The sequence below is a fragment of the Lucilia cuprina genome, chromosome 4 (genome assembly GCF_022045245.1).
Source record: "Lucilia cuprina isolate Lc7/37 chromosome 4, ASM2204524v1, whole genome shotgun sequence".
NCBI classification, from domain to species: Eukaryota; Metazoa; Arthropoda; class Insecta; order Diptera; family Calliphoridae; genus Lucilia; species Lucilia cuprina.
The window spans coordinates 88,467,168-88,479,582 of NC_060952.1; the positions used below are offsets into that span (position 1 = coordinate 88,467,168).

A 12,415-nucleotide genomic window follows, 5' to 3' on the forward strand; every position below is an offset into this window, starting at 1 on the left:
AGAACAGAACTAGAACAGAACTAGAACAAAACTAGAACAAAACTAGAACAGAACTAGAACAGAACTAGAACAGAACTAGAACAGAACTAGAACAGAACTAGAACAGAAACAGAACAGAACTAGAACAGAACTAGAGCAGAACTAGAACAGAATTATAGCAAAACTAGAACAGAACTAGAACTGAACTAGAACTGAACTAGAACTGAACTAAAACTGAACTAGATTTATAACAGAACTAGAACAGAACTTGAACAGAACTAGAACAGAATTTATTTTTTCCAAACGATTTTATAATTAACTAGAACAGAACTAGAACAGAACTAGAACAGAATTAAAACAGAACTAGAACTTGAACAGAACTGAACTAGAACTGAACTAGAAGTGAACTAGAACTGAACTAGAACTGAACTAGAACTGAACTAGAACTGAACTAGAACTGAACTAGAACTGAACTAGAACTGAACTAGAACTGAACTAGAACTGAACCAGAACTGAACTAGAACTGAACTAAAACTGAACTAGAACTGAACTAGATTTATAACAGAACTTGAACAGAACTAGAACAGAATTTATTTTTTCTAAACGATTTTATAATTATTGCATTCAGTATATCCTCTACATATATTGCTTGTGTATATCTACTAATATTATCGTTCAATTCAATCAAAGTTACTTCAATAATTTACTATTAATTCGTTCAAACAAATTTATAAACATCAACAATTAATTAATGATTTGTTTTGTTTCATTCTGTTAGTGAAGTTTTCTTTATTATTTTTTTTTTGTTTTTAATTGTTTGTAATTAAATGAAATTGTACAAGGTCGTTTGATATGTTGGATCACAAGGCTATTAACTAAATACTCTCTTTTTCACTGTAGCTATATATTTTACAAGAGCAATTTAATAACAATCATTATTGTTATTATGTTGTATGTACAATAAATAGTTAGTTGTGATGCTGTTGATTAAATTTAATTATGTTAAAAAATCTTTTTAGATAAATAAATACATAAGTACTACATGGACATTGGACATTTTAACCAATATTACAATTTTATTGAATCTGTAGTTATTAATGTCTATTTTAATTTAAAAAGCCGGCCGGCTTTTTTGTATTTTCATTGATTTGTTTACAAATTAATTTATAAATATTCTGTTATGAGTGAAATAAACTAACAAAATACGATTTTTTTGAAAATGGCTTAACATGATCTGAAGTAGAACTGACAAGAACATAACTAGAGCGAGAACTGAACTAGAACTGAACTAAAACTAAACTAGAACTGAAATAGAACTGAACTAGAACTGAACTAGAACTGAACTAGAACTGAACTAGAACTGAACTAGAACTGAACTAGAACTGAACTAGAACAGAACTAGAACAGAACTAGAACAGAACTAGAACTGAACTAGAACTGAACTAGAACTGAACTAGAACTGAACTAGAACTGAAATAGAACTGAACTAGAACTGAATTAGGACTGCACTATTACTGAACTAGAACTGAACTAAAACTAAACTAGAGCTGAACTAGAACTGAACTAAAACAGAACCAGAACTAGAACTGAACTAAAACAGAACCAGAACAGAACTTGAACAGAACTACAGCAGAACTAAAACTGAACTGGAACTGAACTAGAAATGAACTAGAACTGAACGAGAACTAGAACAGAACTAGAGCAGAATTAGAAGAGAACTAAAACTAAACTAGAACTGAACTAGAACAGAACCAAATATAATATAGAGTAGAACTGAAACTGAACTAGAACTAAAGTAGACCTAGAAGTTAACTATGCTATGAATAAGAACTAATTTCAAACTGAACTCGAGCTGATCTGGTACAAAACTGGAACTAAAAATGAACTAGAACTGAACTGACGAAGAACTGAACTATAACTAAAGTAAAACTAATTTATTTGAACTAAAACAGAACTTAAGCTCAATTTTACTGAAGTAGAACTAAACTAAAACTTATTTTAACTAAATAGTTACTGAAATATTACTAGAACTTGTGCAATTTTCAATTAATATTAAAAATTATATCTAGTAATTTTAAAAACAAAATTTGTAAACGTTTTCTTTATAAATTAAATTTTCTTTATTGAGGTTATTTTCTGTTTGTAATTTGTCTCTAATTATAAATACACAATAATTGTTTTAAGTAAACTCCAGCTATTTTGTTGCTCTTTATTCGAACACTTTTTCATTTTATACTTAAACATTAAATAATATCTTTGGAAAAGTTGCAAAATATTTTTCGTAAAAAGTTGCAATTCAACTAGTAGAAGTACGAGTAACTGACAAATTAAGGAGCAGCATTATAAAGGTGGTAATTAAAAGGGTGGGTTTACCAATTGACTCATTAAGGTAATGAATAATAGTTTAAAAAAATCCTAAGGATTTGATGGAGGTTTGTGTGCTTGTTGAAAGAAAACAACTTAAGCGTTAGCGAAATCAATACCCTTTTGGATGTTCTTCTTAAGTTCGGGAATGGCAGCTTCCAACAATTTCTTTTCGAAATCATTCAATTTGGGCAAACCCAAATTTTCTTGCAAACCTTGTTTGCCCAAAACCAAAGGAGTGGCAAAGAAGGTGGCTTCGGTAACGTTCGATTGAACATAGGAGCATTCAACAACGTTGCTCTCGCCATTCAAACCTCTGAGCAAGGAGCCAGCAAAACGGGCACCAGCATAAGCCATAGACAAAGTGGCGGAACCAGCACCAGCCTTGGCCTTAACAACTTCAGTACCAGCTTCCTGGATACGTACAGTCAATTTTTCAATAGTCGATTGATCACCCTTGAAGGCAGGTTGGCATTGAGACAATACGGGCAAAATGGTAACACCGGAATGACCACCAATTACGGGAATATTGACTTTTTGGGGATCAACACCCAAAGCTTCACCGATGAAAGCACGGGCACGTACAACATCCAAAGTGGAAACACCGAAAAGACGCTTGGGATCATAGACACCAGCCTAGAAAAAAGCAAATTAACGATATAAAAACAAAACCAAACAACTCAATAGTTTTATAAATTTGCAAACCTTTTTCAAGATTTCAGCAGCAATTGGTACACAGGTGTTAACGGGATTGGTAATAATGGCTACCATAGCCTTGGGGCAGTTCTTGGCAATGGAATTGGCAATATCCTTAATGATACCAGCGTTGACATTGAAAAGATCATCACGAGTCATGCCGGGTTTGCGGGGTACACCAGCGGGAATAACCACAACATCGGCATCTTGATTTAAGTATTAATAATTGACATGTTATTGATTTTTTTTGTTAATTATAGTCAATAATAAATTTATTATGCATATATTTTGTGCTACTGTAACTACGTCATTTAGATTTCTTATAAAAGTTGAAAATATTTATTATGATTTGTATTATTAAACTTTTATCTTATCTTTCATGTTTTCAATGAATTATATTTGTTATTTTTTGCAAAAAATATGTATTAATTTGTTAATTTCATGTGTTCATTCTATTAATGCTGGTGGTTCAAGGGTTCATATTTTTATTGCTATATTAAGTTCTAACTGATAAGTTTTTTTTATTGTTTTCTTAAGTTTATACTCATACGTATTTGACCAGTTGTTTAACAAAGCAACAATTTTTACTGCATTCTTCTTATCTATACAAAAATCTATTAAAAGTTGTAAAAACACTAGATCATTAGTGTTTTTATAACTTTTAGTATATCGAGAGTAGTAGACAAACCTATTTAGTTTTTTGGATTTATAAATTGAAATGTTAGCATCTTATAAAAGTAGTAAAAACTTTTTTAATTTATTATATAAATAAAACAACTTTTATAATACATAATTATTAATAGAACTGTTGTAAATTTAAAGAGCATTTACTTTGTCATACAATCAGAGTAAACGTGTGAACATGTTTTACATAATTTTATATACGAAATCGATCTACCAAAAGAGCCTGATTAAATATGGCCACAAATGGACAAATAAGATTTCGATAAAAACAAACAATTTGCAATTGTTTTAGAAATTTATAAATAACAAAAGAAATAATACTTTTAACCATTTAAACATTTATACACCGTATATGTACAAAGAAAATAATTGATGTGTTTTGTTGTAAATTTAAAGAGCATTTACTGTGTATTACATTCATAGTAAACGAGTGAACATGTTTTACATAATTTTATATACGAAATCGATCTACCAAGAGAGCCTAGTTAAATATAGCTGCAAATGGTCAAATGTGATTTCGATTACGTTATTTAGTGTTTATATGATAAGGAGAAATAGTTTTTTAGTATCTTCTATCTATCTATCTATCTATCTATCTATCTATCTATCTATCTATCTATTTATCTATCTATCTATCTATCTATATATCTATCTACCTATCTATCTATCTATCTATCTATCTATCTATCTATCTATCTATCTATCTATCTATCTATCTATCTATCTATATATCTATCTACCTATCTATCTATCTATCTATCTATCTATCTATCTATCTATCTATCTATCTATCTATCTATCTATCTATCTATCAATCTATCTATCTATGTATCTATCTATCTATCTATCTATCTATCTATCTGTCTTTCCATCTATCTATCATATTGCGTATCAGTTTAACTATCATGTGAGTCTCCCATGACAGATTTTGATATTCTATACTTTCTGAAAAACATGTTCGATAAGATTGTTGAATCTTTCAAACATACTATCATGTTATTAGTCTTTTTAAAAGATAACAACATTAATTGCAACAAAATGTTGGCCTAGAACAGGTTTTTCAATTACACTATTGTTTTATTTTTCACATCTAGAAATCTCTTATAACTTATTACTTCTACGAACTTTATGCACAAGGCGTTAGAAATTGTCAATGTACGATAACATAAAATACAATACAAATAAAATAATTATAACCTTTTCTAAAACTAATCATGTTAATTTGTTAACTTAATAATGTTGTTGCAAATAATGAAATGTTCTAACAACTTAATCCCCTAAATAAACATAACCTAAGAAAAAAAAACAATACATAGTCGTCATATACACACATACATAAACATATTTAATTAATTATTCCATATGTTGTAACAAAAACAAATTTGCCGTGTACACGTAGAACCTATTTAGAAAAGATAAAAATGGCATACTTACTCTTCAAAGCTTGACCCAATTGGTCAGCACCCATATAACCGGTAGTTTTGCTCTTGGTATCAATGTGAGACAAATCAGCAGCTACACCGGGAGTGTGTACAATATCGTATAAAGCCAAATCGGTAACCAGACCATTCTGTTTCAACAACAAAGACAATGGTTGACCAATACCACCAGAGGCACCACAGACAGTAACTTTGTAGTTGTTCTAAATTTATGAAAAAAAATAACGAAAATTATCAAAATTAATTATGATTTCATTTGGAATTTTTCCTAACTGCAGGAAATATACTAGGTATATACAAGTGGAAAAATGCAATAACATTCGATTATAAAATAGATAAAGAAAATCTGCTGTGTATTATAGAAATTACGTAAACACATTAAAATGTAGCAGCCAGTAAAAACTGATGGCTACAATGTCATCTTAATATCAAACGTTTTTTTTGACCACTTGGCAACGAGGAAATAGCAGAAAAATTCATATTAATACCTGTCTGCTGGTGGAGAAACTCCTCATGGATTGGATAGCCAATTGTTTGGATACTTGCTTCAACATCTTGATTGTTATTTTTTCCTTACTCTTAAAGAAATGTCTGTCCGATTTAGCACACTAGCGGTAACGCACTCTACTAAAAAATTTTCGCACTCGTATACACAACCCTGCGCCGACAAATATTAAAGGTGCCGGCGGCTGACACTAAAAATATGACGGCTGCTTAAAATCTACTGTAAGCCGGCTGTAAGTTCGCAAATACGCTTAATTTTAAAAATTTTAAATATTTTTAATAAAAACGGAATCCAAGAGATAAAAAAATGCGATTTTGTATATAATTTATAACAATAAAATAGAGCTAGCACAAAAGGTTTGTGGAAAATTATGCAGGGATGGAAAAAAACATTAATTTTATTAATTCTTAAAAATTAAAAACAAATACATTCACCATGTTTTATGATGATCGGCCTATATTATCCCTGGTATTTTATAGCAAAAAGTGACACTTTCTGTTGGTTTGTATATCAAAACTGCAAAGTTTAATCCGGTACTCAAAAACAACAAAGGGGATTAAATTCACAATCAATTTATTTTTTGATTAACTAATCTGATTATTAATTGGTATTTGATTTCCAACTCAAAAACCCGCTCTAAGGGCGGGTTTCTTACTATTTAGTTAAACTACGCTTAACTTGCTGTTAAATTAAATACAGAACAAAATTAGGCGGACTTTAACCAATGATTGTGTTTTTCAGTTACGGATTTAAGTTCAGTTAACTTTATTAGTATTGCCAACATTTCACTCAAAAACATAAACAATGAACAGCTGTTTTTTTGCAAAGAAATACTTTTGTAAAATGAAAAATTTTGTAAAAATGTTAAATTATCAAAATTAATTATGATCGGGACAGTAATAATTAAAACAAAACAAATCAGATAATTGTAATTTACTTAAAATATTAAGTTTTTGTTCTTACGAAATCATTGTTTTATTGTTTTTGTTAATTGTGTTTTCTCACTTATAACTTAAGTTTAATTGGTCAATAACACTCAGTTAAACTAAGATAATAAATAACGTTACTGTTTACTGAAAAACATATATTAAACTATGTTTAAACAGAGAATGTATATTATCTTTCTCTGCAAAACCCCGCCCTAAGTATTCAAAAACTTCCGAGGATTAATTTTAATTTAATCCCTAATCCTTCACCTAAAGATTGGCTCTAAATGATTGAAACAAATAAATATGCCATGATTTAAATGTTTTATTTGTTCATTAAGAGCTCAAAATGTTACAATGTGGTTAATATAACACATTACGAATATAGTAAATAGATAAATATGATTAATACTTTTTTGTTTTAATTTAAATAAAGTGAAAAAAATAACAATTAAATATATAAGAGAAAGAGAGAGAGTATTTATAAATTTTGTTTAGCAACTAAATGCGCTAAAAGCTGCATTTCTTTTTTGGAAAAAATAATACATATATTAATTAAATAAATTTGAAAAAAAAGTGGGTTTTTAAAATTTCTGCATGGCCAATTCCACTTGATAAGCTATACACTGTTTGTTTTCTTCAAAAATCTCTTTAGCCAACATTTGTCGCTTATGTTCGAGTAGAGCATTTTCTCGTATAAAATGTTCTACAATACGTTCGTAATCTTCTTCGGCTGGTGGTGGTGCATTCTGTGTATTATTAGTACCACCACCACCATTTTGCTGTGCTAATTTATTGGCCATTTGTTGTTGCAATTGTTTTAAGCGTAAAATTTCTGCACGTTCTGAACTTATACGAGTTTGTAATTGTGTTTTCCAGGCTAATAGTTCTTGATTTTCCAATTGTAGACGCAATAAAGTGGCATAATCGGGATGAGTTTTAGCAACCATTAACAAACCAGTTTCTTCATCCAAATATAAACCATCCGTTTCTTGTATGTTGGTGGGGAATGAGGGCGAAATAGTTGGGTTGTTGTTATTGGTAATGGCCTCCTCATCTTTTGCTTCATTAACCAAATCATGTGCGTTATATTTTAAATCGTTGCTAGAATTTTGATCGTTTTGTTGTGTAGAAACTTTGATTTCATCTTCTGTTGCTAAATTTTTACCAATTTTCGTTGCTGAATCCGTAACATCTGTGCTTAAACTTGTTTCAAGTTCTTCAATCGATTTTTCTTGTTTCTTTTCAAAAGTTTTCAATTTTCTTTTAAGTTGTGTTATAATTCTTTGTACTTCCCACAATTGTTCTTCTCGTTTTTTTGATACAAAACCAGCATTCATTTCCGAATGTATTTGGTTGAGTAAACTGTCTTGTTTGCGCAACTCTTTATGGATTTCTTCGGGAGTATCGGGTAATTTAGGACTGGAGGATGTTAAGGGCGGTACATATCTGTAATAAAGAATTGGATATTTGTTTATTAAAAGCTTGATTAATAACAATCAAATTTTACTTTATTATAAAATTAACAATTCCAGCGAAACGTTGTTTTTTACTGTCTGATCTTGACATTTTTACTTTACAACTGAGCATCTTGTTATCAGTAGATGTGGTTTTATCTTTTTTTTAAAGATACGCATTTCTCAAAGTTTATATTTACTTAAATATAACATTATTAGAGAGGTAAGAGATATTACAAGTATAAATTGTTAATTTGCGAAAAGAAAGTTTTAACTCGAAATATTCTTAATATTAAGACACAGAGATAACAATCATATACTTACTTTACGAGCTTTATGTCGGCAAACAATGTTGAACAGTGACACAATAATGTCACCAATAAACGATGAGACATTTGTAAAGGTGGACTTAATAGCATGGCTAATGATTGGGCATTCATTTTGTTGCTCTTTTCCTGCTGTATGACCGAATCAAAGTGTATAAGTATCCAAGAGAGTAAGACTTTATTGCAACTAGGCAATTGTTCTAAAAGTTGTTCGAGTTCTTCTTGCTGTTTAGTGACTTGCGGATGAGAAGCTACTTCCTCAAAACGAGCAATTAAATCAGTGGTTAAAATGGGTTCGGGTAGTTCCCTGCCAAAGAAAAAATAAATTGAAAACTATATCTTTAATTAAAATTCTCTAGTACTTACTTTATGAACAACTTTAATAAACCACAAGCTGTGGGTATATCCAAGACATCAGTTTCTGGCTGACGTTCTCGACTATTGTACAGACGTTTAAAGTGCAAAAGTCTGGTCTTCATTGGTTCTACACGATAGATTTGTTCACTTTTTAGTCCATATTCCTGCAAATAATCTATACAATCGCGTACAACTAATGGCAATTCAATGCCATCATGACAACGACTGCGTTCAGTGGCCAAACTAACCGATACACCAAATACAGGCGAACCCAACTCAAGTACTTCTTCCGAACTAATGCTGGTCTGTTGTTTAGCTTTATCTTTCTTATCCTTGCGTTCCTTATCTTTGTCTTTATCCTTAGATTTATCCTTTTTATCTTTATCTTTCTTATCTTTATCCTTTTTCTTGTGCTCCTTATCCTTGTCTTTTTCTTTGTCCTTTTCCTTCTCACCATGTTTATCCTTATCGCTTTTGTCTCCCTTCTCCTTTATTTTTTCCTCATCCTTTTGATCCTTGTCGAGTTTTTCTTTGTCACGAGATTTTTCACGTTTATCCTTCGATTTAGAAGAAGTAAATTTAAATGCTTTGGATTTTTTAGATTTGGAAGGACTTCTGAAATAAAGTGTATTGAAATAAAATAGATTTTATTTATTTTTTCTGATTATGTCTACTTGGCATCAAGTTCCTCTTCGGGGGAACTCTCTCCTTCTAAAGCCGCATAACCTCTATCTTTACTTTTATCCTTTTTATCCTTGCGGCGACCAATCAGTAAATCTTTCTTGCTAACTTTATCATGATCACCTTCACTATCTGTAATTTTTTTTTAATTATAACAATGCTGGTTTTATAATTTTTGATTCCTTCCTCTTTATGTACATATTTACTTACAATCACTTTCATCTTTGCTTTTCTTAGATTTTCCACCTTCAACCCCTTCAGAGGCATATAAGCCGGGAAATTCTTTCTCCACATCTGGACTATCAAGTTCCATATTGTTGGAATTTGTTTGGTATTTTATTAGTTTAGTATTTATTAATTATATTTGTTTAACTTTTGCAAAAACAATTTACTACGATTTGTTCTTTCAATACATGTTGGAGTTGCCGTACTTGGATTCTATGTTCTGTGGATTATTGCTTTTAGGATAAAATATGAAATAATTAAAATTTGTGTTTAAATAATAAATAAAGACCATAAATGGATAAAAGAAGAGCATACATAACTTTAATATATGCCACTGTGAAAAAAAAACATATTTCATTGTTAAATGTGAAAAAATTCTTAAATTCCATTAATATAATTCCCATTTTCATATTATTTAATATTTAAGACATCTGGCTATGACAATAATCTTGATTTGAATTTTATTAAGTGGCAGCATTAAACAGATGTTCTTGACTCCGGAAAATTGTTGTTGTATTTGACGGTAGTTGGAATAGTAAACAATAATCAGAAGTAAATACTGCCTGGATAGTATTATTATTCCAAAGCTTTGTTTACTACAGCGATTATATTTTTTATTGAATTTGCACAGTTTTTGGGGTAAAAATGCCTTTTGCCATAAAGAATTTACAAAAATCCCACTTGCAACCGCTAACAAAATGTAAAACACCTGATGTGATTACACTGTGCAAAGTAGCATTTGATTATTTAGCCCATGGTCCAGAACAACAACAGGAAATATATCAAGCCATAGCTAATAAATATGATAAACAATTTGAACGAGCAGAAGTGCAATTAGCTGTAGAAGCTTTAATTTCACTGCTAATAGAAGCTACTAAAGCAAAAGCAGATGAAAGCGAGTTAAAAAAGCCTTTAACATTAGCAGGCTTCCAAGAGGATACAGTTGATATATTAACACAATTCATGACTAGTAAACGTAATTTTATTGAGGGCTCTATAAAAACGGCCAATATACGAGCTTACCGTCTGGTCAATATAGAATGGCGTCTCGAAGTAAGATTAGCATCACGAGCCGTTATGAAGCAATCTCAAGTATTTGTAACAATGAAATTGTATTTACACACGGAACCTAAAAATGAAAATCGCGATTTATTGGAGGATGTAGAAGATGCTCTAACACCAGTGCATGAAGATGAAAAACGAAATCGCAAAGATTTACTAGTGCAAACCGATTTGAATACCTTAAACTATATGATACATTCCCTCGAAGAAGCTTTAATGGAATCGCGTTCACGGCGTATTCGCAATATTGTGGAAGCCATACATTAGTTTGTATTACATATTTTTATTCTTAAATACATATTTTCAACACATCCAACAATTTCTTTAAAGTAAAATGTGTATTTTATTTGTTATTAACTTATTCATATAAAATCTTGTACATAGTACTAAAAGCTTAAAAAAAACTATTCATTATTTGTTAACATTTCCTTGGCAGCAGCCTTAAGCATTTCCTTTTTCTTTTGACGATCTGCTTTTTTTTCTTCGGACGATTTCTTTAGACCCTTAACACGTCTTGTCTGTATCTTACCCAGATTTTGATTACCCATGTGCACACGACCATGTGTATTACCCAAATTATCGTGTGTAATGTTCTTCTTTTTGGTAACTTTAAGTTCTTTAGGCTGTTTACGTGCCTGTTTGTACAAATCTTCTGAGGCGATCTTAGTACGTCTAATGGAGAAATCTGCCGAGGGTCCAATTTCAATTAATTCAATACGTGGTGTTTTTTGACCAGATTTTTTCAATTGTATTTTATAGGATCTCATTAAAATTGTCATGTCTTCGTTGCAAGTAAAACTCATGACGTGTTCAATGCCCTGCAGGCGTATAGCTTCAACTTTATCTTTTTGGAAGGTGTCAATCAATAGATTTCTTAAACGTCTTAATTCTTCAGTCTGTGACCATTTGGGACCGTTAAACACTAAACAAGGTTTTACACAAGTACCAATCTTGTCAGTTTTGAACTCGGACATGGCTTGGTAATGTTTAATTCCTAATTCCACCATATCCAGGATTTCATTTTCAAAAATACGTCCCAATATTAAGTTATTTGGCCTCTTTTTCGAGGTGGAACCAAAAGCAAACATAGCGCAGTCATTTTTTTGTGTTAAACTAAAAAGTAAAGAAACATTTTTTTCACATTTCTATGGATTTTAAAGGATAATGTTAAAAACTTACAATTCCAAGGAAGATGGATCATCAAAGGGTGTGATATCATTGTTTCTATTTAAAACTTTAATCAAAGGTTTCTTTAATTGTTGTAAATCCTTCATGCAAGCTTTTACATCGCCACCGCATTTACGACCATCTAGAAATAACATGGAGCGTGGACCCTCGATTAGTTGAGGCTCTCTGGCCATTAATACTTTTTTACCCTTGCGGGTTTTGGGTTTTCTATAAAATAAAAGCATTGTTTTTAATATTTAACATAATGGGAATATATTCTTAAATTAATAATTTACCTGATTCTTAACAGAGACATATTATATTATAAAATATTTAAAATTTTTAAGAGAAAAATTAACAAAAATGCCAGCCAACGATGATATACACGTGTTGTGCTTCTTCTAGTTGTTTTGTTTTTAAAATGAAATGTCAAATATTGTTTATTTCATGTTAGGGTGGCCAAGTTTCAAAAATCATTTTTAAATGAAAAAAAATACTTGTAATAATGAAAAACATAAAAATATTGAATAAATTACTTTATTATTGT

General features: G+C 30.5%; 4 protein-coding genes across 5 annotated transcripts; 1 reads left to right on the forward strand and 3 right to left on the reverse strand.

Moving 5' to 3' along the window:
* Positions 1-2,075: 2,075 nt before the first annotated feature.
* On the reverse strand, positions 2,076-5,811 carry LOC111679308 (malate dehydrogenase, mitochondrial). Its single transcript, XM_023440856.2, has 4 exons — positions 5,651-5,811; positions 5,158-5,365; positions 3,049-3,245; positions 2,076-2,979 (listed from the first exon to the last, which is right to left on the reverse strand). The coding sequence occupies exons 1-4, from the start codon at positions 5,714-5,716 to the stop codon at positions 2,440-2,442; spliced, it is 1,011 nt and encodes a 336-aa protein (XP_023296624.1). The 5' UTR covers positions 5,717-5,811; the 3' UTR covers positions 2,076-2,439.
* A 1,089-nt stretch (positions 5,812-6,900) lies between these two features.
* LOC111679287 (ralA-binding protein 1) lies at positions 6,901-9,834 on the reverse strand. Of its 2 annotated transcripts, none has more exons than XM_023440829.2 (5): positions 9,625-9,834; positions 9,408-9,546; positions 8,743-9,345; positions 8,375-8,683; positions 6,901-8,042 (listed from the first exon to the last, which is right to left on the reverse strand). In XM_023440829.2, exons 1-5 carry the CDS (start codon positions 9,725-9,727, stop codon positions 7,178-7,180), a joined length of 2,019 nt encoding a protein of 672 aa, XP_023296597.2. In that variant the 5' UTR covers positions 9,728-9,834; the 3' UTR covers positions 6,901-7,177. The 2 variants fall into 2 exon arrangements, with proteins under 2 accessions (XP_023296597.2, XP_023296596.2); XM_023440828.2 differs by having other exon boundaries at positions 8,743-9,348.
* Positions 9,769-11,030, forward strand: LOC111679290. Its single transcript, XM_023440833.2, has one exon. The coding sequence runs from the start codon at positions 10,285-10,287 to the stop codon at positions 10,966-10,968; it is 684 nt and encodes a 227-aa protein (XP_023296601.2). The 5' UTR covers positions 9,769-10,284; the 3' UTR covers positions 10,969-11,030.
* LOC111679289 (ribosome production factor 2 homolog) lies at positions 11,021-12,298 on the reverse strand. The gene is made up of 3 exons (XM_023440832.2): positions 12,165-12,298; positions 11,881-12,096; positions 11,021-11,814 (listed from the first exon to the last, which is right to left on the reverse strand). Exons 1-3 carry the CDS (start codon positions 12,182-12,184, stop codon positions 11,106-11,108), a joined length of 945 nt encoding a protein of 314 aa, XP_023296600.1. The 5' UTR covers positions 12,185-12,298; the 3' UTR covers positions 11,021-11,105.
* Positions 12,299-12,415: the final 117 nt, after the last annotated feature.

Coding starts and splice junctions, on each gene's coding strand:
- LOC111679308 (XM_023440856.2), bottom strand. CDS start 5,716: ATGTTGAAGCAAGTATCCAAACAATTGGCTATCCAATCCATGAGGAGT. Junction 5,366..5,650: donor GTTTCTCCACCAGCAGACAG/GTATTAATATGA, acceptor TCATAAATTTAG/AACAACTACAAAGTTACTGT. Junction 2,980..3,048: donor CTGCTGAAATCTTGAAAAAG/GTTTGCAAATTT, acceptor GCTTTTTTCTAG/GCTGGTGTCTATGATCCCAA.
- LOC111679287 (XM_023440828.2), bottom strand. CDS start 9,727: ATGGAACTTGATAGTCCAGATGTGGAGAAAGAATTTCCCGGCTTATAT. Junction 8,684..8,742: donor TTATTAAAGTTGTTCATAAA/GTAAGTACTAGA, acceptor TTTCTTTGGCAG/GGAACTACCCGAACCCATTT. Junction 8,043..8,374: donor GCCGACATAAAGCTCGTAAA/GTAAGTATATGA, acceptor TCTTTATTACAG/ATATGTACCGCCCTTAACAT.
- LOC111679290 (XM_023440833.2), top strand. CDS start 10,285: ATGCCTTTTGCCATAAAGAATTTACAAAAATCCCACTTGCAACCGCTA.
- LOC111679289 (XM_023440832.2), bottom strand. CDS start 12,184: ATGTCTCTGTTAAGAATCAG. Junction 12,097..12,164: donor ATGTCTCTGTTAAGAATCAG/GTAAATTATTAA, acceptor TTTATTTTATAG/AAAACCCAAAACCCGCAAGG. Junction 11,815..11,880: donor GATCCATCTTCCTTGGAATT/GTAAGTTTTTAA, acceptor TTTACTTTTTAG/TTTAACACAAAAAAATGACT.